Genomic DNA, 27589 nt, shown 5'->3' with positions numbered 1-27589 from the left:
TTGTTTCTTGGGAGACTTTGCCTCGCTTACCTTGTTTTAGGGGACGTCGTTAGCCATTCCTCATGCTTTTCAAATGTTATCAAGTAAGCTGCGATCTCCTGTGAGAGAGGAGAACGGGAGAGAGGAGAGGGAGGGAAAGAAAGGAAGGCTTAGATGTGTCATCTGTAATCACCTGGAGCTTCTGATGCTAATACATTGTTGAGAGCACGGTTCATTGACATTCCGACAGGAGAACACACAGCACAAACACAAAAGGGGCACAGAGAGGAGATAGGCCCGGCGCTCCTGTAGGATCAGCCAGGTAAATGAAGATTGGGTAAAGTAGCACACAGTAGACAGACAGAAACAAGAGATGCAACACATAACAGCTGAGTTCAGACCATCTTTGTTAAGCAGACTTTGATCAGCCTCTCCTCAGAACAGAAGACTTCAAGGTGCTTCTCCCACAGATTGACATCTCCAGTGTTCCACATTCAGACAGCGGCTTTTAACATTTTTGGTGCCGATCCCCCCCCCCCCCCCCCCCACACACACACTCACACAGTACAGGATGCCATGTACTGGAACAATGCTAGCTCGTATGTGGATGTTATAGAGTCCTTTACAGTCCTATACATCTAGTGTAAAGGAGATTCTATAGATAGACAGTGGCGTAGATGAATATAATAGAGATATGCTGTCATGTTTTCAGTGATCACAGTGGCTCCTGCATCAGTCAGAGAATGAAGGCAGAGCAGCCCGGACTACCTACGCATTTCTACACCAAACTAATGGGCAGAAATAAAAGCACTTTGGATGCTGCCAGACAACCTCATGATTACCAGTGACAGCCAGCAATTCATCCCTCAGCCAGAGCATTTATCAGCTGCTCAGACAGACAGACCGACAGAGAGACAGATAAGGAGGCATGGAGGAGAGGTGCCATCTCATAGTATAATATCACCTTTTAATATCCAGGGATGTGTGTGTGTGTCTCCGTGTGTTGTGAGTGTGTTCAAATAGGAGTGTGAACAAACGTTTGCGTATATGGGCTATGTTTACACAATATGTCCCTTCATGTTCGAGGTTACTTCTCCTGTCCACACGGGGCAATAATGTCACAATAATAAGAGAAGCAACAACGGAAATGGCAGCAAGAAGAGATACGATTGGCAGAATAAATCCCCATTCACATACAGAATAAACCCCCAGTCTCAGAGAGCCCAGTGTGTTAAACATCTATGGCTAGGAGCTGAGCAGCAGCATCCCCCTGGCTCTGTGTCATAATGAGTGTGTCCTGGCAGGCATCACCACTACCAGAGCCTGGCTGAGCCTTCCCAAGGGGTTGCTGGGGGAACCAAGGTAAGGAGGGAGCCTGGGTGAGGAGGGAGCCTGGGTGAGGAGGGAGCCTGGGTAAGGAGGGAGCCTGGGTGAGGAGGGAGCCTGGGTAAGGAGGGAGCCTGGGTGAGGAGGGAGCCTGGGTGAGGAGGGAGCCTGGGTGAGGAGGGAGCCTGGGTGAGGAGGGAGCCTGGGTGAGGAGGGAGCCTGGGTAAGGAGGGAGCCTGGGTAAGGAGGGAGCCTGGGTGAGGAGGGAGCCTGGGTGAGGAGGGAGCCTGGGTGAGGAGGGAGCCTGGGTGAGGAGGGAGCCTGGGTGAGGAGGGAGCCTGGGTGAGGAGGGAGCCTGGGTAAGGAGGGAGCCTGGGTGAGGAGGGAGCCTGGGTGAGGAGGGAGCCTGGGTGAGGAGGGAGCCTGGGTGAGGAGGGAGCCTGGGTAAGGAGGGAGCCTGGGTGAGGAGGGAGCCTGGGTGAGGAGGGAGCCTGGGTGAGGAGGGAGCCTGGGTAAGGAGGGAGCCTGGGTAAGGAGGGAGCCTGGGTGAGGAGGGAGCCTGGGTGAGGAGGGAGCCTGGGTGAGGAGGGAGCCTGGGTGAGGAGGGAGCCTGGGTGAGGAGGGAGCCTGGGTGAGGAGGGAGCCTGGGTAAGGAGGGAGCCTGGGTGAGGAGGGAGCCTGGGTAAGGAGGGAGCCTGGGTAAGGAGGGAGCCTGGGTGAGGAGGGAGCCTGGGTAAGGAGGGAGCCTGGGTGAGGAGGGAGCCTGGGTGAGGAGGGAGCCTGGGTAAGGAGGGAGCCTGGGTAAGGAGGGAGCCTGGGTGAGGAGGGAGCCTGGGTGAGGAGGGAGCCTGGGTGAGGAGGGAGCCTGGGTAAGGAGGGAGCCTGGGTGAGGAGGGAGCCTGGGTGAGGAGGGAGCCTGGGTGAGGCGGGAGCCTGGGTAAGGAGGGAGCCTGGGTAAGGAGGGAGCCTGGGTAAGGAGGGAGCCTGGGTGAGGAGGGAGCCTGGGTGAGGAGGGAGCCTGGGTAAGGAGGGATCCTGGGTAAGGAGGGAGCCTGGGTGAGGCGGGAGCCTGGGTAAGGAGGGAGCCTGGGTAAGGAGGGAGCCTGGGTAAGGAGGGAGCCTGGGTGAGGAGGGAGCCTGGGTGAGGAGGGAGCCTGGGTGAGGAGGGAGCCTGGGTGAGGAGGGAGCCTGGGTGAGGCGGGAGCCTGGGTAAGGAGGGAGCCTGGGTAAGGAGGGAGCCTGGGTAAGGAGGGAGCCTGGGTGAGGAGGGAGCCTGGGTGAGGAGGGAGCCTGGGTAAGGAGGGATCCAGGGTGAGGAGGGAGCCAGAGTAAGGAGAGATCCCAGGCTGGCAGGGGTCCGCTGGGGAGGGGGTAGCATGGCTGGCACCTTGGCCTCCAGGTGCAGGCTGGGAGATAATACAGCGTTGATTAACTTCCTGTCCCCCTGCCATAATGACTGGAGGGGAGGCAGCCACAGCATGACAAGGTGGAGGCAGCATTAAGTGGAGATGGGGATGAGATAGGGAGGAGGGTGGAGTGGGGGGGTAAAGCTGTCAAGAAAAGCTTAAAGGCTGGAGCTGTTCTTTCTTCACTTCAGTGTGTAGCTAGGGGTTTGATTAGGAAGAAGGTACAATAAAATGAAGAGAACGTACAGCTTTTTAAGTGAAAGAGACACATATGTACATTCAGGCCCCTGAGACTAGAAGCATATGGATAACAAAGAGAACTGAGAGAATGGTACATTTACTGTGCCAACCAAGACTACACAACCAAGACTACACAACCAAGACTACACTGCTGTGGCCAACTACATGGAATATTCCCATATGGTAACTAGCACCTGTCTCCTCATCAGAGGTGTACGAGAAAGACTACAGTACATAAGAGCTGGATAAAAATAGACTTGACAGTTTTTTGTTTGTGCAGCACTACCACTCAAACAAAAAAAGTTACTTTCCTGCATATATTATGAAATAAATGACTCCTACATTAATTTCCCCCTCCCTCCTAAAAGAGGCAGATGCTGTTGGGAGGAATAAATAGCGGGTGTAACCTACTCGGTGACTTCAGTGCCTATTAGTGCCTCAGTCCTCTCCATCACTCGTCTTAAAAGTCAGCCGGCCAGGCTGGGCAGCAGGAGATGAAATAGTGGGCCCAGTCAGACCGGAAAATAAAAGAGGAGTGGATGGGGGCTCTCTCTCTCTCTCTCTCTCTCTCCCTCTCTCATCCCCCTCTCTCTGAACAGATGCCAGGGATTACTCCAAGCCCCCGATCAACCATAAAGGTGCAATAATCTTGCAGCGAGAAAACAAACAAAAACAGACGTGTGGCCGTTAAACAGCTGCAAAGAGACAAAGCTTGTTTGGGCTGCGTAATGAGAGGCTAGTGCTGCTTTCAGGTTGACTGCACACGCTTCGTGGGCAGAACAGAACAGAGTGAGGCGGAGTGGAGGGCAAGGCTAGCTGATGGTGCATCAAAGTCAAGCCAGCAGCTGTCAACGAGCTCTGGACTCTATCGGCTGACCTTACTGCCTCTGGCCTGCACTCCATCACAATGGGGAAATATTCACACACCAGCCTTTCAGTATACTATGTACATTATGTCTCTACCTCTCTCAATCACAGCCAGGTAAAACCTAGTACACTGTCTCACCCACTCTGACTCACAGGTCAAACCTAGTACACTGTCTCACCCACTCTGACTCACAGGTCAAACCTAGTACACTGTCTCACCCACTCTGACCCACAGGTCAAACCTAGTACACTGTCTCACCCACTCTGACCCACAGGTCAAACCCACATCTATACTTCAACTTACTCCACTCATTTAAATATACAGCAATAGTCTGTCCATGTGTTAACTATGTCTAGCTGTTTGTCTAGCTCAGCTCAAGGAACACTCCCTCGCAGCAGAACTGGGTAAACAGCACCAATCAACACAGACTAGCTGTGAAAAAGAGAGCATGATCAGTAGCTGGCCTCTGTAATTGACACAGGGAATGAATGCAAATAGCCCTTTCATTTAGCAAAGACAACAACATGCAGCTGTTTGCTGTTGAAGCCCAGCCATCTCATTTGTTCCTTTTCTCTCTCCAAAGCTGTGACACGTACGTGTACGGAGAGCACAGATAGTATGCTAGCTACATGACAGAGTCCTATAGCAGTTAATGGGAGATATTAGACACCTTGAAAGAGTTTGTTTGTGCATCCTCTTCTCCATAAGCCTGTTACAATCAGAGAGGCTGATTACTGTGACCTGTCTCTGCCTGGCATGTGATTACCTTAACACTGCACATGGTGTCATTCCTTTCCTTTTCCTGTCTAACCCAGCTATCTCTGTTCTGTCTGTCCCGTCTCCCTCCTAGCAGTCACACAGTCCCCGTCTCCTACAGTAAGTGTGTCGTGCTTTTCTAAACGTTGAGGTGAAAGCCTCCAAACGAGATTCACTCGTCTGGCTTTGCCTTTCACTGCCTCCCACATGTCAAATGATATTTTCACACAGTGGAAGTTGCAAAATCTCGCTTTGAATGTCTACCTGTTTGAAATGAGAGATGACACTAACATATTCACCCTATTTTATTTTCTGGCACCAAAACGAGAGAGAAAGGGAAGCGGGTAGGCGGCAGCCACTCCACAGAAAATAAATACTGTTTGACCATGTCTTTGTATTCAAATCAACCGTAATGACTGTCTGGGGAGCGAATGTCGAGCGAGGCCAGTTCCTTTGTGAAGCTGATCAGACAGAGCGCATCACCTCATTATACCCTCTCACATTCCATGATGCAACTTTTCTGCATTTAAGTCAGTTAGTCAAAGGCTGGTTCACTTTCTGAAGGGACTCTTTGAGCCCCTAGTACTAACACTGTCCCTATGTGACCTAGGGGCCTGGCTGGCTGCCTAGCTGTTTGTTGCTGTTCTGTTCGTCGCGGCTATGCTAGCTTTGATTTATGTGTGTGAAGAGAGGCATTGAGAGGATCAACAGTCCCCTGTCTGGAATGGCAGACCTGATCACTTCAAACAACTGTTGCCGTTCCATGAAAAGGGAGATACGAGTCTTTTGGCATTATCTCAGGGCGCATCAGACACCTGTCTCTAAACACCATCCATAATGGCTCTCTCTCCCAAAGTGCAATGGAGAATTTGATATGAAAAAACCCGCAGAGAAGCACAGAGGGGAGGTAGACGGGGTCTCATGTCTTGGAGGCATACACACCCGCCATACGAATACAAGCATCCATCCATGCTACTAGATGATGGGCACATTTCCCCCAAATACTAATCTTTAACAAAACAGTGACAGAGAAAAGATACATGGGTTTACTACCTGGTAAGTACGAGCCTTTAAGAATACAGTGCAGCACGTCTATGAAAAGCAGAGGTTCAACAGTTATTCGCCCTCTTTTGAGCCATTACGTGTCTTTTTCACTCGTTGTCTAGCATAATGGCACTAATGAAAAGCTATGTTAATCGAAAGCTCTTAGAAAAACAATTTTCTACAGTGTATTGATTAGCAGCCTCAGCTAATGGCACTTGAGAATCATCATAAGAGCATAGCACAGGTTAGGATAGGGTATATAGTAGCACAGTGCCTCTGGCCATGCTTTAGTTGAGGCCTGGGGAATGAGGGAATGTATCCTGCCTGACGATACTGCTGTCTTTGACCTTGGCCTGCACTTGAAAGCAGGAAGCTGTATGAGCGGAAAGGGGTGGGGTTGAGGACGGATATGGTGAGAAGAGCCTCCCTGATGACCCAACTACACAGGATCCCAGGCTCTGTGTGGAGAGCCAGGTCATCTGATATTTCCTCCAGGGCAGCCCATGAAACATAACTGGCCAGGGCCAGGAGGGAGGAGAGGAGGGAGAGAGGAGGGAGAGAGGTGGGAGAGAGTTGGGAGCATGGATAGCTGTTCCAGTATCAAGGGATCCCGGAAGACAAATTCAAATGCAATTAGACACAGCAGAGATGGAGTCAGAGTGACAGCGAGAGAGAGAGGGAGAGAGAGAGAGAGAGAGAGAGAGAGGGAGAGAGAGAGAGAGAGGGAGAGAGAGAGAGAGAGAGAGAGAGAGAGAGAGAGAGAGAGAGGAGAGAGAGAGAGAGAGAGAGAGAGAGAGAGAGAGAGAGAGAGAGAGAGAGGAGAGAGAGAGAGAGAGAGAGAGGAGAGAGAAGAGAGAGAGAGAGAGGGAGAGAGAGAGAGGAGAGAGAGAGAGAGAGAGAGAGAGAGAGAGAGGAGAGAGAGAGAGAGAGAGAGAGCGAGAGAGGAGAGAGAGAGAGAGAGGAGAGAGAGAGAGAGAGAGAGAGAGAGAGAGGAGAGAGAGAGAGAGAGAGAGAGAGAGAGAGAGAGGGAGAGAGAGAGGGAGAGAGAGAGAGAGAGAGGAGAGAGAGAGAGAGAGAGAGAGAGGGAGAGAGGAGGAGAGAGAGAGAGAGAGAGAGAGGAGAGAGAGAGAGAGAGAGAGAGAGAGGGGAGAGAGAGAGAAGAGGGAGAGAGAGAGAGAGAGAGAGAGAGAGAGAGAGAGAGTGAAAAGACGAGAGCGAGAGGAAAAAATAAGGAATATCCAAAAAGTGTGATTATGACAGAGACTTATGTGTCGAAAAGTCAGGAGAAGAGTAAAGGTCTGATTAAAAGTCTGCATCCATTCAAACCTCCCAAAATGCAGCCCCCACGGTGAATCATTGGGTCTTTTTTCTTTATAATTCTTGAATATGTAATGTACTAGGAACAATATTTCAAACATTGTACCATCAATATGATCTCATGTGGCCATATAACTGATTCAAGGTAGATCATTTTAAATAGAGGGAAGTTAAGATTGTAGGATTGTAACTTTTTGAACAATGGAAATGTGCCATATATCAATGTTGGGAAAAGGTGTAGCCATGGAATAAAACATTTTCTTGGTCCCAGAAACTAATGGTTTGGGCCAGAGCCAGCCTACATGATGACGTTATCAACTTTGATCCTCTGATTAGATTTGTTAGAGACGATCCAATCGCTGATGAATTTGTTTACAACGCCCCTCGTTTTGAAGTCACACAGAACGGCTTCTAGGATGGAAGATTCAGACTGAATGTATGTAGCAATCAATAGAGCAGCAGAATTAAATTCCGGATGAGTCGTCAGGCAAAGAAAAACGATTTTTAAAGCAGTACAGAAAACGATAATGAAAAAAACGAAGGTATTTTACTGTGAATGTACAAGTGGATAAAATGGATACCTATAAACTTTGTTCAAGTAACTTTACCTCAGCTTGCCTAAAAGAGAGTGAAGGCTGGATTAGTGTTACTATAAGGAAGCAGTGTAGTACGGAGGACGCAAGTTCTAGAAGGAGCTAGCAAAAGAGAGAGGATTAACAATAGTGTGTTGACAGCTGCACTTGGCATCTGCTGGTCAGGGGCGAGGCTGTTTGAGGCCGTTCTATGAGTCCCTGAGCAGGTTTTAAAGATGCCCTGTACCCCACCACCCTGCCCATTAAGACCTTCTGCAACCTGCAGGGGGCTTCCTAGGGATGCCCAGACAGCGGGGGGGGGACACGCTGCTGACTCTGTTTTATCACCCCTAACGGAACGCTCTACCTGCTGCTACTCTATCCTACACACAATGCTCTGTCTCCACAACCCATGTCCCACGGTACAAACATGGCAACCACCCATCCACACAATCCTGCTGAGGCTCATCATCTTGGGTGAACTGTTCCTGGAGCAGGACAGTAAATGATCCTGTAAGTATCCTGTACGAGTGTAGACCTAATTTCTCTCACCATACCTAATCGACCTGGTTAATAGTAAGGAGCCTCCTGGCTTACATCTTTTTTGAATGTTTAAAACACACTTCAGGTATTTCCCGCAGCTACAGCTAATGCTCTCTCTGTCCTGCATGGGAAAACGAGGGGAAAGACAAGCCGTCCATTCCACTGGTCTACATTATACATAGATACACTGGGATCAATCCTACATTGATCCTGAACGGCTTAGATGTTCTTCAGGTGCTGGTCTTTCTGTTTCACATGCTGGTGGTCATCTATGGGAGACAATGGCTGGCTGAGGCTTCTCTCATTGGGAGCCTCCTTCTCTCTCCTTCTGCACGCCTCTCTGCTTCCACAGTCAATGGTATAGCATAGAATACTGCTCCAGCACTCTGCACTGGGCTTTCTATCTGTTTGTTTATCATGGCTGTGGGTGTTACAGTGTAACAAGCAGACAACATAATGGGTGAGAGTGACTGGAGAGGAGAGGCACTGGGTACAGGCGGGCGGGCAGACGGAGGGAGGCGGGGACGCCGACCAGGGAGAGAGGGAGTTGGCACTTAGCGAAATTGTTTTGGCTTTGGTGTCACGGCTGCCGTCTCCGATGGAAGTGAAACTGTTCTTTGAGAGGATGTAATCATTTAGCCCTGAGAGAGGCAGTGCGATGGTCAGCCTCCACACGCCCGCCTCCCACCTCTCACCCCACAGAGTACCACAACACAAGAGGCTCGCCCGCCCACTGCTAAGTGTGTACGTGTCTGTGTGCACTACATGTCTATAGTCGTGTGGGTGTTTGAGAAAGACGCACAGAGAACAGGAAAGGTTTCGAGGCATTGAGAAAGATTGAAAGGAAGTGAGTAACAAATAAAAGGAGAAAGAGAAATAGAGTGCAGGGTGATGAAGAAGGCGATAAAGAAGGAAGATGGAAGAGAGAGGTTTATATGGGAATAGATCTACGGTGTGGTGATGAGAGAGGGACGTGTGACGAGAGAGGGACTTAAAGTGAGTGAAATGAAAGGAATCGATCGAGCAGTAATTAGTCGGCAATAGGACTTAGTGGTTAGTGCCATAGTCTTAGAAGGTAACTGATGTAAATCATCAACAAGGCCTCATTGTAAAGGAATAAGGAGAAAAATAGAATTACAACACTAATATGACATACAATATGGGCCCCCTTCAGGTTTACCATTGAGAAGAGTATGTTTGGTAGCAGGCCTTTTCCCTCTCTCACTCTCTCATCTGTCTCTCTGGTGTGGTTTTAGGGAGAACTTTGGGGCAGACAGGGGTAGGAGTCTCCCCCCCCCCCCCCCCGTGGCTCTGTGACCTCTGGTGTTCCATACCATGTCCTCTTCCTCATGCCTACAAGCAGGACGCCTGTGCCCCCGCTGACACACCAACAGAGAAGAACCGAGCTGGACAGAGCTCACGCGATGCCTCGCCTGGCTCCATGATGCTGACCTTCCCCACCAGGCCCACCCTGCTGTACTTTTCCTCTCCTCTTCAACTCAGAACCAAGCCCAAACTCTCGAGATTCTCACTCCAAGTTAGCAGTGATGGCCCAAACTGTGGCGAGATTCTCATAGCTAACTGCCCATATGCATTGACCTTAACAATGTTCTAGAAGGGTATACTGCTGTAAATACAATACAAATAAATAGCCCATGTGTAATGTTTGAAATAGGATGTCTAGCAGCTGATCAAACTATGTACTCTACAACATGATTCAAGTTCTTTCCTGACAGATTAAATATAGTGCTATATAGGCCTTTTAACAAGTTAAAAAGTGTAATGATTCCACAAGTCAAAGATCACCTGTCAGGCACACAATGATGGGACATCCAGGTCTGCAATCCAGGTCTGCCTAGTACTACCCACATCAATGACATGACATCAGACTTCATTCCCCAAAGTGGGCTTAGGGCAATTCGTATTATTCTGAACAGAAATCTGTGACACTCCGTTGAGAGTGATCTACATTATGTATACAAAAGTATGTGGACACCCCTTCAAATTAGTGGATTTTGGCTATTTCAGCAACAGCCGTTGCTGACCAGGTGTTGTCGTGTAAATGTTCCTTCACAGTGTATACAATCGAGCACACAGCCATGCAATCTCCATTGACAAACACTGGCAGTAGAATGGCCTTTCTCTGAAGAGCTCAGTGACTTTCTAAAGTTAGCACCTGTTATAGTTGGATGCCACCTTTCCAACAAGTCAGTTCGTCAAATTTCTTCCCTGCTAGAGCTGCCCTGGTCAACTGTAAGTGATGTTATTGTGACGTGGAAATGTCTAGGAGCAACAATGGCTCAGCCGCAAAGTGGTAGGCCACACAAGCTCACAGAACAGGACCGCCGAGTGCTGAAGCACGTAAAAATAGTCTGTCCTCGGTTGCAACACTCACTACCAAATTCCAAACTGCCTCTGGAAGTAACGTCAGCACAAGAACTGTTCATTGGGAGCTTCATGAAATGGGTTTCCATGGCCGAGCAGCCGCACACAAACCTAAGATCACCATGTGCAATACCAAGCGTCGGCTAGAGTGGTGTAAAGCTCACAGCCATTGAACTCTGGAGCTGTGGATACGCGTTCTCTGGAGTGATGAATAATGCTTCACCATCTGGCAGTACGATGGACAAATCTGGGTTTGGCGGATGCCAGGAGAACGCTAGCTGCCCCAATGCATAGTGCCAACTGTAAAGTTTGGTGGAGGAGGAATAATGGACTAGGGCTGTTTCTCATGGTTCGGGCTAGGCCCTTTAGTTCCAGTGAAGGGAAACCTTTGTGCTACAGCATACAATGACATTCTAGGACAATTCTGTGCTTCCAACTTTGTGGCAACAGTTTGTTTCAACATGACAATGCCCACGTGCACTAAGTGAGGTTCATACAGAAATAATTTGTCGAGATCGTTGTGGAAGAACATGACTGGCCTGCACAGAAGCCTGATCTCAACCCCATCGAACACGCGATTAGGCCGACTGCGAGCCAGGCCTAATCGCCCAACATCATTGCCCGACCTCACTAATGCTCTTGTGGCTGAATGGAAGCAAGTCCCAGCAGCAATGTTCCAACATCTAGTGGAAAGCCTTCCAAGAAGAGTGGAGGCTGTTATAGCAGCAAAGGGGGGACCAACTCCATATTAAAGCCCATGATTTTGGAATGAGATGCTCGACGAGCAGGTGTCCACATACTTTGGGTCATGTAATGTATTATGTTTAGTTAGGTTACATTAAGAATGGAATAGTGGTCGTACAATATCATATGAATTAGAGGATGCAAAGCTAGTATCGTATGTTGTACCCGTCAAACAATCGCATACTAATTGGATGATGTAAGTTATCATACGTCTAGGAGGACGTATAGTACTATTAGGTAGCTTGTTGAACGTAACACCATAGCAGAATTACAGGGAGAATTAACGTTGGCAGTTAGGGGAACTAACAACAAAGGTTAGGTTCATTTACGTAGTAGGTTAGGTGAATTGGGTTAAGTTTAGAATAAGGGATATCTAAAATGATACAGCTGTCCCTGACGTGACTCGAACATGCAACCTTTGGATTGCTAGACTGTCGCTGAATATGCCCGACCAACCTCCCAACTTTCATTTCTGTCTAAAGTAACTAGACCATTAGTAGGTATCATACGTCTTGAAGGTGCTCAGAAATACAATACGCAAAGTATGGCTCTGAGGCCAGGCTCTGAGGCCAGGGTGTCAATCCAAGGCCACCATGGTGTGAGGCAACCAGAGGGAGATTCTACCAATTTCCCTAAAAATGCATGAATGAGGTGAGACAAGCCTCATGCAAGTCTGAGAGTCTATATATTTCCCCCCCCCCAGAATCAATGAATGGCTGAATGATCCTGAATTCCACTATTAAGCACGGACAAATGACAAGCGCACCCTAGCGTGAAACCAATTTCTAACTTCCAATCTGAGACGCCCCCCAGAACCCCTACTGGGCTCTCTGTGAAATTGCGCCTCCCTTTGACCACTCAGCCGTGGGTTATTTCGGTCATGTGGCGAAGGTGTGTGTGTGTGCACAGCAGGCGCTAGTGATATTGGCTACTGTATCACGTTTCTCTTGTTTAGATCCTGACAGTCCAAATCCAAAGATGGAGAACCGGTCTTTAAGTACAACAGTGTAAAATGTACTGAAAGGAATCAGAGAGAGAAAGACAGGAGGGAGATGTGTTGCTCCAGCTCAGAGGAGACTGTGATACACAGAAGGAAGGAATGTTTTTGGTGCAGCTCTACGACAGACAGGCAGACAGACAGACAGACAGGCAGACAGACAGACATAGCTAGGCAGACAGACAGACAGACAGACAGACAGACAGACAGACAGACAGACAGACAGACAGACAGACAGACAGACAGACAGACAGACAGACAGACAGACAGACAGACAGACAGACAGACAGACAGACAGACAGACAGACAGACAGACAGACAGACACAGAAAGGGAGAAAGGGAGAAACGGGAGACAGAGGTAAAGGGCAGAAGGTGAAATGACAATAAAGATATGAAGTGTGTACAGTACACCCTCTGCTTTTAGAGAGCAATCCGATCCGCTAGAGAAAGGGAGAGAAGACAAGGCCCTAATAATATCACCAGACACACAGCCATCACAGAGACACACTGCTCAGGCCAATTAGCCAGCGAAAAGAAAGAGGGTTTTTCTCTTCTTCCTGCTTGTCACCATGAGGGGATCGCCCATGACCGTTCGCCCATATCGCCCATTTCCTCTTCACACACACATACACACTCATTCCAGTATGAATGCACACACACACACACACACACGCACAATTCTCCCACAGACATACACACACACGTCTGCACTGACTGATTTGATTGTTCTTTCTGGAGGAGGGTAGGCTAGCATGCATGGTTTAATTGACGTGTGTGTTGTGCTGTCTGTCCAGTGCATCGCATCACATTGGGCTGGCTGGCCATGACTTCTATTCTATTGTTGGGCTATCAGACAGGCTGTCAGAAGGCAGGCATTCTCTCCCTCTTCTCTTCTCTCTCTCTCTCTTTCTCCTCTCCTCCCTCTCTCACTCTCTCTTCCCTCTCTCTCTCCTCTCCTCTCCTCCCTCTCTCCTCCCTGCCTGGCTCGCTGCCTCTTTGTGTTCACATTACAATAACCAGGAATGAAGGTCACATGCAAACAGAATCCAATCCAGCCAGAGTTTCCTCTTGACAGCGTTTAACTTCTCAACAACAGGCTCTGGTTCAGTCAGACCAGTCCTATCGCTGTCGTCTGGTGTACTGCTTACCCAGTGTGCAATGCCATATGAACCTACTGTGAATGACTAGCTAAAACATGAATCATCATCATCACATCAAGGTCATTTCCCATCAGAGAGGAAAGTTATTGCTGAAGTGAAACATCTGCTTGGCTGTAGCTTTTTGCTCCACAGTTTTGAACAAGTTTTTATGGGGGTACCTCTCTCCTTCCCTCGTCTAGACCCTGGTTTCTATAGCCTATCTGCATAGTCCAATCTCCACAATGTGTGTTATCTGTCTCTGATCTCTCTCCCCTCTAAAACGTGAGACTATTCCGAGAGAGGAGAGGGAGGTGCAGCCTTTCTCTGTGTAAAGGATCCTCTGTCCAGACAGCAGGCAGTGGATCAATGAGCCAGATGGCCCGGTGGCCCTGCTCCTATTTTGGGGGCCATACTAGCTCTCTCTCTCTCTCTGTCTCTCTTTCTCCTCATCTCTCTGTTCTGTTTATCTCTGACACGTCCCTCCGTTGCTCCCGCCCTCTCTCACTGGCTACATGCTCTTAATTAAACATGCCGCAGAGCTATTAATTGTCAACCAGATTCAATTTGTTCCCCTGGCAGCACCGTGAATGGGCCTCTCTGCCCAGAACAAAGGGCTCTCAATCGCCATGTCAGGACTGAACAAAGACCTGGAACGTTACTATACACCTATCTACTATACTATAGATAGGTGTATAGTGTATAAAAGCAGTGGGTGCCGGGTGCCATTTTGAAATATGGCATTTGGGCAGAAACCAAGTGTTTAATCAGAACGTTGTGGGTACACCTTCACACCTGTCACAATGCCTTCACCTGCTGTACTCAACAACTATTGAATAAAATAGGAAATCAGCCACATTTTCTATCCTATTGTTTTTCTGTTCTTTGCATGCCTAAAAGGACTTTTGACAAATGGTGTAAATAAATAAGTCAATGACTGCTGAGATGAATATAGGAGTGAGCAGCTGCCAACATGTAATATAATTCATGGCCATGCATCAACGTTACTGGAGACTGGGCGCTCCACCACTCAGGCAGAACCCACAGCCCACAGCCAGGTGCCAGCACATCAATCCCCACAGCCGCCAGACCTCCACCAGCCCTTCCCCCAGACTCAGTCCAACCTGCAGTGCTCCACCACCCATCACACCAAACCAGCCCTCCCTCCCAGACCCAGTCCAACCTGCAATCCTCCACCACCTATCACACCAAACGAGCCCTTCACCCAGACCCAGTCCAACCTGCAGTCCTCCACCCCCCATCACACCAAACCAGCCCTTCCCCCAGACCCAGTCCAACCTGCAGTCCTCCACCACCCATCACACCAAACCAGCCCTCCCCCCAGACCCAGTCCAACCTGCAGTCCTCCACCCCCCATCACACCAAACCAGCCCTCCCCCCAGACCCAGTCCAACCTGCAGTCCTCCACCACCCATCACACCAAACCAGCCCTTCCCCCAGACCCAGTCCAACCTGCAGTCCTCCACCCCCCATCACACCAAACCAGCCCTTCCCCCAGACCCAGTCCAACCTGCAGTCCTCCACCACCCATCACACCAAACCAGCCCCCCCTCCCAGACCCAGTCCAACCTGCAGTCCTCCACCACCCATCACACCAAACCAGCCCCCCCTCCCAGACTCAGTCCAACCTGCAACCCTCCACCACCCATCACACCAAACCAGCCCCCCCTCCCAGACTCAGTCCAACCTGCAACCCTCCACCACCCATCACACCAAACCAGCCCTCCCCCCAGACCCAGTCCAACCTGCAGTCTTTCACCACCCATCACACCAAACCAGCCCTCCCCCAGACCCAGTCCAACCTGCAGTCCTCCACCACCCATCACACCAAACCAGCCCTCCCCCCAGACCCAGTCCAACCTGCAGTCTTCCACCACCCATCACACCAAACCAGCCCCCCCTCCCAGACCCAGTGTAGTCCACCTCCCTCCCAGTCGAGCGGCAGTCATCACACCAAACCAAGAGTCAAAGCCTATCCATGTCCTTAAACCCCGGGCACCAGGTGACAGCCCAGCCTCAGCCAGAGTTGTGTGATGGCTGGTCAATTGCAAAACTCCTAATGACCCAATCCCTCCACCAGTAAACCTACCCCCCCACAGAAACATAGCCTAACCCCAGACCAAGGGTCCGTTCAAAACCACTGTTATGTTAGTGCAGCTATTCTGTATGAGTCTGTCTCAGCAGATGTGAGTGTAGTGAAGTGAGAAAGCCAAAACCACAGCTTAATCACATCCAAAATGCAAGTGCAGGCACTGTCTCATGTAGTTCATTTGCAGTGCGTAAAGGTGCTAACAGAGTGTTAGACAGGGCCCTTTCTCCTGTGTATTTCTCTGGCGTGCCTTTTCAGCAATCCCAATATTTAGCTTGCGGTTAAACTCGCTGAGCAGTTGGAGAATGACTCATTTAACAGATAACGTTTTATTCTGTTGTCAGAAAAAAACATGTCTTGTCCATAACATGAGAAAACCAATGCTGTGTGAAATCAAAGGTTAACCAGAGATAAATAGTACTAATAGTACACACACACTCCACTTCCAAAATAATTACAAATAGAGAGTCAACACAGTGTTTCAAAACGCAAAGGGGAGCTGACGTACTTGTTTATTCATGGAGACTTGAAAGAGAACAAACACTACTTTTTCTCCTCCATCATCAAAGCCTGTTTACCCTAGCTACTCACACACGCAACATTTTTATTGAATGTCTTGTATGTCTTAAAGAAACCATTGATCTTAATCTGTGGAGCTGTGTGGAGACCTCCTCCTCAGAAGGCTGGTGGTGCCTGGGCCTGGGATGGGTTACCGGTGGCCCTGTATTCATGTCTAACCCCAGGCAGAGCACTGCTAATCCACAGCTTTCACAGGTGTCCCTGTCTGGCCATGAACACAAGATAAGCCCCGACCCTGAGGAGGAGAGGAGAGGGAGAGGGACAGAGGAGAGGAGAATTGAATGAGGGGATAGGAGAGGGAGAGGGGGAAGAGGAGAGGAGACTCCTCACCCACTCAGTCACCTGCTTGCTCAAGGAAACCCAGCCCCAGATAATAGCGTCTCGGCAGGAGCATCTAACCAGAAACATCTGCATTTCCTTATTACCATATAGGCTGCAGAGGTGTGCTGGTGAGATGACACACCGATCATTTAGTGGATTACCCGCCGCGGCAGAGGCAGCGGGGCTTATTCACAGATCAGTCAGGAGGACATGTTAATGGAGGAGGCACGTCTTTCTCTGTGGTTGATAAGGACAGTAGGAGACAGCATCACAGCATCATAGCCTCAGGCATGGATCAGCGACCAGACAACCACTAATACCACCACCCCGCTTACACACAGTCACTTCACTTCACGGGCTTCATTGAATAGCAATTGGATGTTTTCACTATAGGCTACATGGACATTTGAACTTTTTCAAGCGGTGGATTTTCTACCCAAATATCTTAAGTGCTTCAGGTTAAATGATTCAGACCTTTGCAATTTTACTCATTCAACTCACACAGTACCCAAGTTAGAATTCACTACTACATCCTTCTTAAGAAGTCAGAGTCTACATAGTATGAAAGTTGGAAATGAACTTGTCTTTGTGAAATATGAATGGCTTGAGTTTCTGGTGATTCATTTAGGCAGACAGTTAGTACCAGGCACCAATCTAGTGAGAAATAAACCTTTAGGTACGACTTTATACTGTATGAGAGTGTGATGATAATCACCTCCTAATATTAATTCATATTACATTAACAATGGAGACTCTTTATCTTCATGAAGTATGGCAGGGAACGTTGATGGGAACGTAGTGTAAATGGACAAGTCAGACGTCAGGGCAAAACTAGGCCTTATGATGGGCAGTTAAAGTACGATTCCTCCATGCATAAGCCAGAGGTTGTGTCTGCCTGCATGGCTGGGCATGGACACACATTTGTGTGTATGTGTTTATTTTTTTTCTTCCCCCAGGGGGGAACAGCACCACCCAGGCCCCACACCTTCTGATCACTCCAGCCCTCCCTCCTCCTCCTCCACCCACCCACCCACCCAACCACCCACCCATCCATCCATCCATCTCACCTCTTGTCTATTTAAACATCGTTAACATTCATCCCAAGGTCTTATGCAGATGAGCCCAGAGGGAGCGTATTGGTGCACTGCGTATTAAGAAAAACAACTTGGGGGGTGAGGTGCAGTAGAGGTGGTGGTGGTGGGGGGGGGGGGGGGGGGGGGGGTGTGTTTGAATTGAGACGTGCAAGGATATCTCCGATTTGACCTCATTCATCAATTAATTACAGCCATTAGTGGGAGGTGACGTGGAACCAAAGCTTGAGTCAGTGCTGCGTGTCATCTCCACCCCCAGTTAGTCTAACTGTGTGCAGACAGGCATGGCGGACCACCGACTGAAGGCCTGCCATACTTGTCTGTCTGTCTGTCGGCTCCATAGAGATCTGATCACACCTCACTCTCTGGGGCACATGTCTGTCACTCTGTCACTCACAGCACAGTCAGTCAGACAGCCAGGAACATAGTTAGTCACACGTTCCATCACACGTTTAGATACCACAATTCTGGTGTGTGCTGCTCTACAGTAGGATGACATGGAGCTCCCTTCATATGGGTGGTGGGCTCTCTCTATGCCCATGGGAACCTTCATATGGGTGGTGGGCTCTCTCTATGCCCATGGGAACCTTCATATGGGTGGTGGGCTCTCTCTATGCCCATGGGAACCTTCATATGGGTGGTGGGCTCTCTCTATGCCCATGGGAACCTTCATAGGGGTGGTGGGCTCTCTCTATGCCCATAGGAACCTTCATAGGGGTGGTGGGCTCTCTCTATGCCCATAGGAACCTTCATAGGGGTGGTGGGCTCTCTCTATGCCCATAGGAACCTTCATAGGGGTGGTGGGCTCTCTCTATGCCCATGGGAACCTTCATATGGGTGGTGGGCTCTCTCTATGCCCATGGGAACCTTCATAGGGGTGGTGGGCTCTCTCTATGCCCATAGGAACCTTCATAGGGGTGGTGGGCTCTCTCTATGCCCATGGGAACCTTCATAGGGGTGGTGGGCTCTCTCTATGCCCATGGGAACCTTCATAGGGGTGGTGGGCTCTCTCTATGCCCATGGGAACCTTCATAGGGGTGGTGGGCTCTCTCTATGCCCATGGGAACCTTCATAGGGGTGGTGGGCTCTCTCTATGCCCATGGGAACCTTCATATGGGTGGTGGGCTCTCTCTATGCCCATGGGAACCTTCATAGGGGTGGTGGGCTCTCTCTATGCCCATGGGAACCTTCATAGGGGTGGTGGGCTCTCTCTATGCCCATGGGAACCCCGCGTTACACACAGCCTGTATGTGTGACTGGCTTCCTTCAGTCTCAAGTAGCAAAAATATACATTTTATTATTGAGTTTCTAAGAATAGTCTGCTTTGTCTGTAACGTCGCGATGTGTCGGCTTCGCTGCACAATATATCGCTGTTATCTTGGTCAGGTCGTTATTGTAAAAGAGAATGTGTTCTCAATGACTTACTGGTTAAATAAAGGCAAAATGATGTTGTTTCTTTAATTATGACAACTGGGGACAGAAGGGTTTCATCAAACAACATTGTACTGTGCTGAATCAGTGTCTGAGCTACTGTGCTGCAGAGGCTAGCAGCTAGTTTATTGTGTAGGCCTACTAGATACAAGCCCCACCAGGATACAGACGGAAGTGCTTAGCCCTCAGACAACATCTGAATACTGAGAATTGTGCATAAAAAGCTATTGACTCAGTGTGACTAGTGCCCTTTCTCTGAAACCTATTGTTCACCAATTGTGAGGCTACTAGGGCTGGGAATTGCCAGTGATTTCACGATTTGATACTATCACCGATACAATATGTATTGCGATTCTCACGGTTCTATATGTTTTGCAATTCGATACTGTGATTTTATTGCAATTCGATGTTCCAAACATATTGCTCACTATATGTTTGCTGCAGAGGGACAAGAGAGTCATGAGAAAACACGTTTTGGTTAATCATGGACGTTTAGATATTGCGATATTCAAATAATATTGCGATATTGTCAAAATGATATGATATATCGTCAAAAATAATATCCTGACATGTAACTGTATAGATTCTTCCCCCATCACTAGAAGGTTCACGCTTGCTGTTTAAGTTATTCGGATGCAAACACAAAAGCATAAAAGCAGATATTACCGAAACAACAAAAAGAACGCTCAAATGGAGAATTTCATATGAGTATGTAGCCTATGTGTGTTTCTGCCAGTGAGAGACGGGCTGGGTTGGGCATGTGGCTGGGGCACCGACCAGCGGTCCACTATTTAATGGGAAGACTAATAGGGGAGACTGAGAGGCTGTGGAGAGGCTGTGGTAGATGTAATGGACATCAGGGAGAGGAGAGGAGGGAGAGCCTGGCAGGGAGGGCAGTGGGGCGGACGTGGCAGCGTGGCAGTCAGACGGTGAGTTATGGGCGCCATGTGCCGACTCATATTTCTGAGGCTGACTTGGGGCTGGCCATGCACGGCAGAGCAGAGCATAACAGAACAGCAGTGCACCAGAGCAGGAAGGAGGAGTGCTCCCGTACTCTTCCAGGATCCTGTTTGTTACTGTCGGCGGAACAAGAGCCCAGGGGAGGAGTGAAGCTTAAACTCACTCACCTTCACCGCTAGCCCTAGATCCATCTACTGTGCTCTCTGTCTGCACCATGTATCCTACACGCATGTATGCACACACACTTGGAGGCACGCATGCACACACACCGAAAGCACGTACAGTGTACGCACGCACACAAATGCACACAGGCAAACACACACAAACAGACAGACACAGACACACACACACACACACAACAGGGCCTGCACGCACCCCACAAGGTCTGCTAAAAAATACACAAGGGACCAGTACCCAATAGACACGCCTGAGAAAACACCAGGCCTTTTTGCACGAAACATCTAATGCATGGTTGGAGTACAGCTCAATCAACAACACACAGTCACAGTGGCCACTCCAATTACCTTCAAGGATCATAGATTCTCCTCTGCTAGTTTTCCCTTTTCCCCTTGCGTGCGCCTTTTTCCACAAATAGGCCTATGCTTCCATCCGGAATTCATTTGGCTCTCAGCTCTCTCTTCCTAACCAATCTAGTCTAGCCCCAGACAGACAGCCAGACACACAGTGTTCGCTGTGACTAAACCAGAAGACAGGGGGCGCTGCTGAGACGGTAAAGTAGTGATGGCGAGCGGCGTCTCAACGCGCCTGAGGAAATGATGATGAACTACAACATTAGCACGGTGATTAACTCCTCCTACTCCTCTTCCTCCTCTCGTTCCTTCATTCAGTCTCATCTTCTCCTATAGCGCCGGAGTGGTAGTGGTAGGGTAGTGGTAGGGGTAGTGGTAGGGTAGTGGTAGTGGTAGGGTAGTGGTAGTGGTAGGGGTAGTGGTAGTGGTAGGGTAGTGGTAGGGGTAGTGGTGGGGTAGTGGTAGGGGTAGTGGTAGTGGTAGGGGTAGTGGTGGGGTAGTGGTAGTGGTAGGGGTAGTGGTAGTGGTGGGGTAGTGGTAGTGGTAGGGTAGTGGTAGTGGTAGGGTAGTGGTAGTGGTAGTGGTAGGGGTAGTGGTAGGGGTAGTGGTGGGGTAGTGGTATTGGTAGGGTAGTGGTAGGGTAGTGGTAGGGTAGTGGTAGTGGTAGTGGTAGTGGTAGGGTAGTGGTAGGGTAGTGGTAGTGGTAGTGGTAGTGGTGGGGTAGTGGTAGTGATGGGGTAGTGGTAGTGGTAGTGGTAGGGTAGTGGTAGAGGTAGTGGTAGTGGTAGTGGTGGGGTAGTGGTAGGGTAGTGGTAGTAGTGGTAGTGGTAGGGTAGTGGTAGTGGTAGGGGCAGGGATAGTGGTAGTGGTAGTGGTGGGGTAGTGGTAATGGTGGTGGTGGTAGTGGTAGGGGTAGTGGTAGGGTAGTGGTGGGGTAGTGGTAGGGTAGTGGTAGGGTAGTGGTGGGGTAGTGGTAGGGTAGTGGTAGTAGTGGTAGTGGTACGGTAGTGGTAGTGGTAGGGTAGTGGTGGGGTAGTGGTAGTGGTGGGGTAGTGGTAGTGGTAGTGGTAGGGTAGTGGTAGTGGTAGTGGTGGGGTAGTGGTAATGGTGGTGGTGGTAGGGGTAGTGGTAGGGTAGTGGTGGGGTAGTGGTAGGGTAGTGGTAGGGTAGTGGTAGGGTAGTGGTAGGGGTAGTGGTGGGGTAGTGGTAGGGTAGTGGTAGTGGTAGGGTAGTGGTGGGGTAGTGGTAGGGTAGTGGTAGTGGTGGTGGTGGTGGTAGTGGTAGGGTAGTGGTAGTGGTAGGGTAGTGGTGGGGTAGTGGTAGGGTAGTGGTAGTGGTGGTGGTGGTGGTAGTGGTAGTGGTAGGGTAGTGGTGGGGTAGTGGTAGGGGTAGTGGTAGGGTAGTGGTAGTGTTAGTGGTGGGGTAGTGGTAGTGGTAGTGGTAGGGTAGTGGTAGGGGTAGTGGTGGGGTAGTGGTAGGGTAGTGGTAGGGTAGTGGTAGTGTTAGTGGTGGGGTAGTGGTAGTGGTAGGGGTAGTGTTAGTGGTGGGGTAGTGGTAGTGTTAGTGGTGGGGTAGTGGTAGTGGTAGTGGTGGGGTAGTGGTAGTGGTAGTGGTAGGGTAGTGGTAGTGTTAGTGGTGGGGTAGTGGTAGTGGTAGTGGTAGGGTAGTGGTAGTGGTAGTGGTAGGGTAGTGGTAGTGGTAGTGGTAGGGTAGTGGTAGTGGTAGGGTAGTGGTAGTGTTAGTGGTGGGGTAGTGGTAGGGTAGTGGTAGTGTTAGTGGTGGGGTAGTGGTAGTGGTAGTGGTAGGGTAGTGGTAGTGTTAGTGGTGGGGTAGTGGTAGTGGTAGTGGTAGGGTAGTGGTAGTGGTAGTGGTAGGGTAGTGGTAGTGGTAGTGGTAGTGGTAGGGTAGTGGTAGTGTTAGTGGTGGGGTAGTGGTAGTGGTAGGGGTAGTGTTAGTGGTGGGGTAGTGGTAGTGGTAGGGGTAGTGTTAGTGGTGGGGTAGTGGTAGTGGTAGTGGTGGGGTAGTGGTAGTGGTAGTGTTAGTGGTGGGGTAGTGGTAGTGGTAGTGGTAGTGGTAGGGTAGTGGTAGTGGTAGTGGTAGGGTAGTGGTAGTGGTAGGGTAGTGGTAGTGGTAGTGGTAGGGTAGTGGTAGTGGTAGGGTAGTGGTAGTGGTGGGGTAGTGGTAGTGTTAGTGGTGGGGTAGTGGTAGTGGTAGTGGTAGGGTAGTGGTAGTGGTGGGGTAGTGGTAGTGGTAGTGGTGGGGTAGTGGTAGTGGTAGTGGTAGGGAAGTGGTAGTGTTAGTGGTGGGGTAGTGGTAGTGGTGGGGTAGTGGTAGTGGTAGTGGTAGTGTTAGTGTTAGTGTTAGTGGTAGTGGTAGTGGTGGGGTAGTGGTAGTGTTAGTGGTGGGGTAGTGGTAGTGGTAGGGTAGTGGTAGTGGTAGGGTAGTGGTAGTGGTAGTGGTAGGGTAGTGGTAGTGTTAGTGGTGGGGTAGTGGTAGTGGTGGGGTAGTGGTAGTGTTAGTGGTAGGGTAGTGGTAGTGGTAGGGTAGTGGTAGTGGTAGTGGTAGTGGTAGGGTAGTGGTAGTGGTAGGGTAGTGGTAGTGGTAGTGGTAGGGTAGTGGTAGTGGTAGGGTAGTGGTAGTGTTAGTGGTGGGGTAGTGGTAGTGGTGGGGTAGTGGTAGTGTTAGTGGTAGGGTAGTGGTAGTGGTAGGGTAGTGGTAGTGGTAGGGTAGTGGTAGTGGTAGTGGTAGGGTACTCTGATCACCGTGTGTGAGATTCACACTGAGAACCCCATCCATCTGTGCACCAGCCAGCCAGCCAGCCAGCCAGAGAGTGACAGAGCCCGTGTGTGATCCTCAGAAAGACCCTATAGAGACACAGACACCCTTACACAGACACATGATAAGACACACACTCTACACACGTACACATGGATTTTGGATTGTAGATATGTGGTAGTAGAGTAGTGGCCTGAGGGCACACTCTTAATGTGTTGTGAAAAGTGTTATGAAATGTAATGTCATGTAATATTTTTAATTGTATATTACTGCCTTAATGTTGCTGGACCCCAGGAAGAGTAGCTGCTGCCTTAGCAGGAACTAATGGGGATCCATAATAAACCCCAGGAAGAGTAGCTGCTGCCTTGGCAGGAACTAATGGGGATCCATAATAAACCCCAGGAAGAGTAGCTGCTGCCTTGGCAGGAACTAATGGGGATCCATAATAAACCCCAGGAAGAATAGCTGCTGCCTTGGCAGGAACTAATGGGGATCCATAATAAACCCCAGGAAGACTAGCTGCTGCCTTGGCAGGAACTAATGGGGATCCATAATAAACCCCAGGAAGACTAGCTGCTGCCTTGGCAGGAACTAATGGGGATCCATAATAAACCCCAGGAAGACTAGCTGCTGCCTTGGCAGGAACTAATGGGAATCCTTAATAAACGCCAGGAAGACTAGCTGCTGCCTTGGCAGGAACTAATGGGAATCCTTAATAAACGCCAGGAAGACTAGCTGCTGCCTTGGCAGGAACTAATGGGAATCCTTAATAAACGCCAGGAAGACTAGGTGCTGCCTTGGCAGGAACTAATGGGAATCCTTAATAAACCCCAAATAACACAAACAATGACATGTCTTGTCCACAATGCCTGTCTCCTTTACAAGCCTCTTCTTAAACCTCAAAAACAGCCGTTAAACTTGTATAAGATGCTGCTGCCCCGTTTGGCATTCAGAAGGCTACACTTATAAAAGCAATATGACTGATGGATGTATATACCATAACAATGTATGTTATAAAAGATGGAAGGCCTGGATACTACTAGACTTCCTCTGACTCATGCCTGGAAGACGTCTCTCAAGCTTTTGTTACTGTACTGTTCTGTACGCTGTTGCAATGTCAAGTATGCTGTTTCTATATTGTAGTATGTGTGTTATGTCTCTGAATTCATACAACCCAGTCCAAAGGAAAGCAGAGACTTACATAAGTTAAGAAGATAAATATCTTATTTTAGAGTGATTTGGAGTCAAGTCTTCACATGGGTTGTAAACACACAGGGGAAGGGGAAGGAGGAGAGGAGAGGCCCATGGGTGGAGCCACTCTATCCTCCATTCAGCATCAGTAGAACAGTAACAGCCGGACCACTTCACATGAGAGGCCCTTCTGTGATCGCCACCCGCCCGCCTGTCAGTCATCACATCATCACCAGCAGCCCTGCAGGAAGAAAGCCTCAGGCTGTGTCTCAAATGGCACCTATTCCCTACATAGTACTGCGCTCTGGTCAAAAGTAGTGCCCTATGTAGGGAATAGGATGCCATGTGGGATGCAGACACTCTCTCAGAGAACAGCAGGAGGGATAAGTCAATTCACACATAGACAAACTACTACCTCCCAATTCCTGCCATTGACTAGCCATTCACATCAGAGAGTATGTTTATATGCACACTAATAATAAAATATTAAACTGATCCTGAATTATTATGTGGATTATATTTCATGGGCATTTTGTGTACGGGTTAATACATTTTTCATTAGGGAAAATCAAGTGTTACATTTTAAAGTGGAAATAACAAACTTTTAAACCTCGAACACACTACAAGTTTGCAACAAAAGAGTGATCACCTTAAAATCCTACATCTGTATGGTTGTGCTTATTAGAATACATCTCTCTCTCCTCCGTGCGCACAGCAGGGAGATGGAGAGGCTCGCTCACATAGCAACCGATACTTTCATATGGTCTATTTTTGGTCATTTGTACATTGCTGTTTGAATAAATCATAATAATACAAATAAAAAGCAAATTGTGAACCAAAAACTAACATGACCAGCTACATTCTTTTTACAGGGTCACAAATGTACATGTTTTGGTCGCAGTTTTGAGTCCTGAGATGTAGAGGAGCAGACTTAGAACCCTTTACCTTGTGTTGTGGGAATACTTGGTTATCTTTCTGTCCATTTTATACAAGCAGTCAAAAACACACTTGACTAGTGGTTCATTTAAACAATATTCAAACCATTAACACTTATTTATAGAGCAAAATTATAGCATTATTAAACTCTTGGGGAGTACAAGCCTATAGCAAAAAGCCAGCATACAGTGCATCCATCAACTATGTCCTGGAGGGATAGTGTGTGTTTGAGCCCTGTGCTCTGAAGTGTAGAGCGGGTGACAGGGGTGGGGAGAGAGGGACATAACACTCATGATTGGGCCATGTGCTGAGCTCCCAGCAGCCCCCTGGGCCTCTGGCTGCTAGGCCTTCTGGGAAAGGGCTGGGCTGTGTAGAACTACAGTATGTCTCTCAGACAGTAGCTTCAGAGACTGAGACTCCTCTTTGATATGCAAATAGTCAGATGCCCTACGGACCATTCCTTTCGCGCGTCACACGCCCCTCGTCTCGTTAGCATTCAATAGCATTCAGAACACAACGCAGAACCAAAATAAACTCTCCCTCGCATCACAGCAGCAGGCTCAGAAATGAAATCACAAGAATACTACAATACTGATTCCTGTAAAGCAGAAAGCTGAAGCTTTCTAGACTAGAGGATGTTGGCACAAAACTTGAATCGGTGTGGGGAAATTCATGTTTTTTTAGGCTTTTGTAGACTTGCACCGGTATTGATAATTGAGTGTCGTCCTTTCTCTAGTAAAGGTGAACCTCACAGTGGGATCCACATCTCACCGTCTCAAATTCTTAACAATACACGGTAGATGTTTTTTTCCCAACTGAAGAAATTACCACTGCCTCCTCCTCGCCCCTCTCATCCCAGAATCTCTCATTTATTATTTAGTTTTTAATTTGGCTATTTGAGTTTGGTGTTCTCGTTTGGAGAGATGAGTAAGCCTCTTCTAAACAGCCCCCTTATCAATTACACTAAACCCAGCACACAGCAGACAGCACACTGCAGACAGCGTGCCATGATTGACCATTAAAGAGGTTATTGATATAACAAACTTTTCCCTCTTCATTATCCTTGTAATTCATGTGTAATTGTAGAGGCAGAAAGCCTTTGGAGTTATTTTCACCTTGAAGTTGAAAGAGAACGTGAATTTGGAGCACTTTGAGGCTTTCAGCCGCCATATTTGTCTCTTTCTGTTTCATATCCGCTGTCTGTACCACAGAGATCGAGATCATTAAAGGGATGCTATCAGACATTGGCAATTGAACTCATAGATACCATTTGTATGTCTCTGCGTTCAGTATGAAGGAAGTTAGAGGTAGTTTCGTGAGCAAATGCTATCTATTGTTGCGCGGTATATGTGTTTTGATATTAGAACATGAAAAATGCTTTGGTACTAGATTTTTTTAAACTTTTGGTATTTCCGTCAAATGTGTCTCAAGTCATATACAGAATACGGATTGAGAGGATGCAGTCTGTCTAGCAATTTGTCTGAATCTTCTCAAGGGGGCAGTAGTAAGTTAGCCAGGCTACTTGTCTTCTCAAGGGGGCAGTAGTAAGTTAGCCAGGCTACTTGTCTTCTCAAGGGGGCAGTAGTAAGTTAGCCAGGCTACTTACGCTTGCAGCTGACAAAGTGCGAGACACTTTTGAGAAGCAGGCAAGAGAGAGAAGACGCTGACAGCATGGCTTCTTTCATCAAAAACATACCTCCATGCCCGCAGCTTGTTAACAAAAAGCTGTGCAGTGCAAGGGAGTTTAGTTTCAAAATAACATAACAACATGCCATTTGCATTGTAATGTTATTCTACTAGCAACTAAATTTGAATTATTGTGATAATGACATAAACATATATTCAGCATGACATTCAAATGAGCATTATAATACGATTACAACCCAAAAATAAATGTGAAATGCACTCATAACTCAGCTATGACATTAATATATTTAGAATACTTTTTGTCGTGGCTTTGCTAGCAGTATCCAGCCAGCAGCCCTGGGTGGAGAATTGTTCCCTGGGAGATGAAATGCACTCTGGGAATCGCAGTATGCTGTGTAAAATCAAAGATTGTCTATTATATTGACAAGATAGTGAAGTGACCGCTCTATCAATGGAAATACATGTCTTCAAAGATGGCAGGCAGGAGGAGGCGAGATCAGGTGGGACCATTCTAGTCAATGAGAGGGCAGATACGCGTGTGAACAACAGGCCATAGAGATAGACAGAGGACCCATTTTTGTATCTGTTGCTCCCAACTCATAGGAATCCCCACCCAGTTGACTAATTCAAAATGGTGTAAGCCCTCAATGGCAATGTCCATGCTAAAACAGTTATATATATGCATGATGAGTCCTCTATCTCTA

General features: G+C 48.6%; 1 protein-coding gene across 6 annotated transcripts in view; it reads right to left on the bottom strand.

Moving 5' to 3' along the window:
- The window catches only part of LOC106567259 (calmodulin-binding transcription activator 1), a 493378-nt gene that overhangs the window by 299631 nt on the left and 166158 nt on the right, over positions 1 to 27589 (bottom strand). For all 6 annotated transcript variants that reach the window (XM_014136342.3, XM_014136343.3, XM_014136344.3 and 3 more), the window contains one exon: positions 31 to 98. In XM_014136342.3, coding sequence (XP_013991817.1) covers positions 31 to 98 — 68 coding nt within the window. The remainder of the gene's footprint in view (positions 1 to 30; positions 99 to 27589) is intronic.

The sequence above is a fragment of the Salmo salar genome, chromosome 13 (genome assembly GCF_965601325.2).
Source record: "Salmo salar chromosome 13, fSalSal1, whole genome shotgun sequence".
Lineage (NCBI taxonomy): Eukaryota > Metazoa > Chordata > Actinopteri > Salmoniformes > Salmonidae > Salmo > Salmo salar.
Note: the sequence above shows the minus strand (reverse complement) of the source record. Positions and strands in the feature narration are given on the sequence as shown.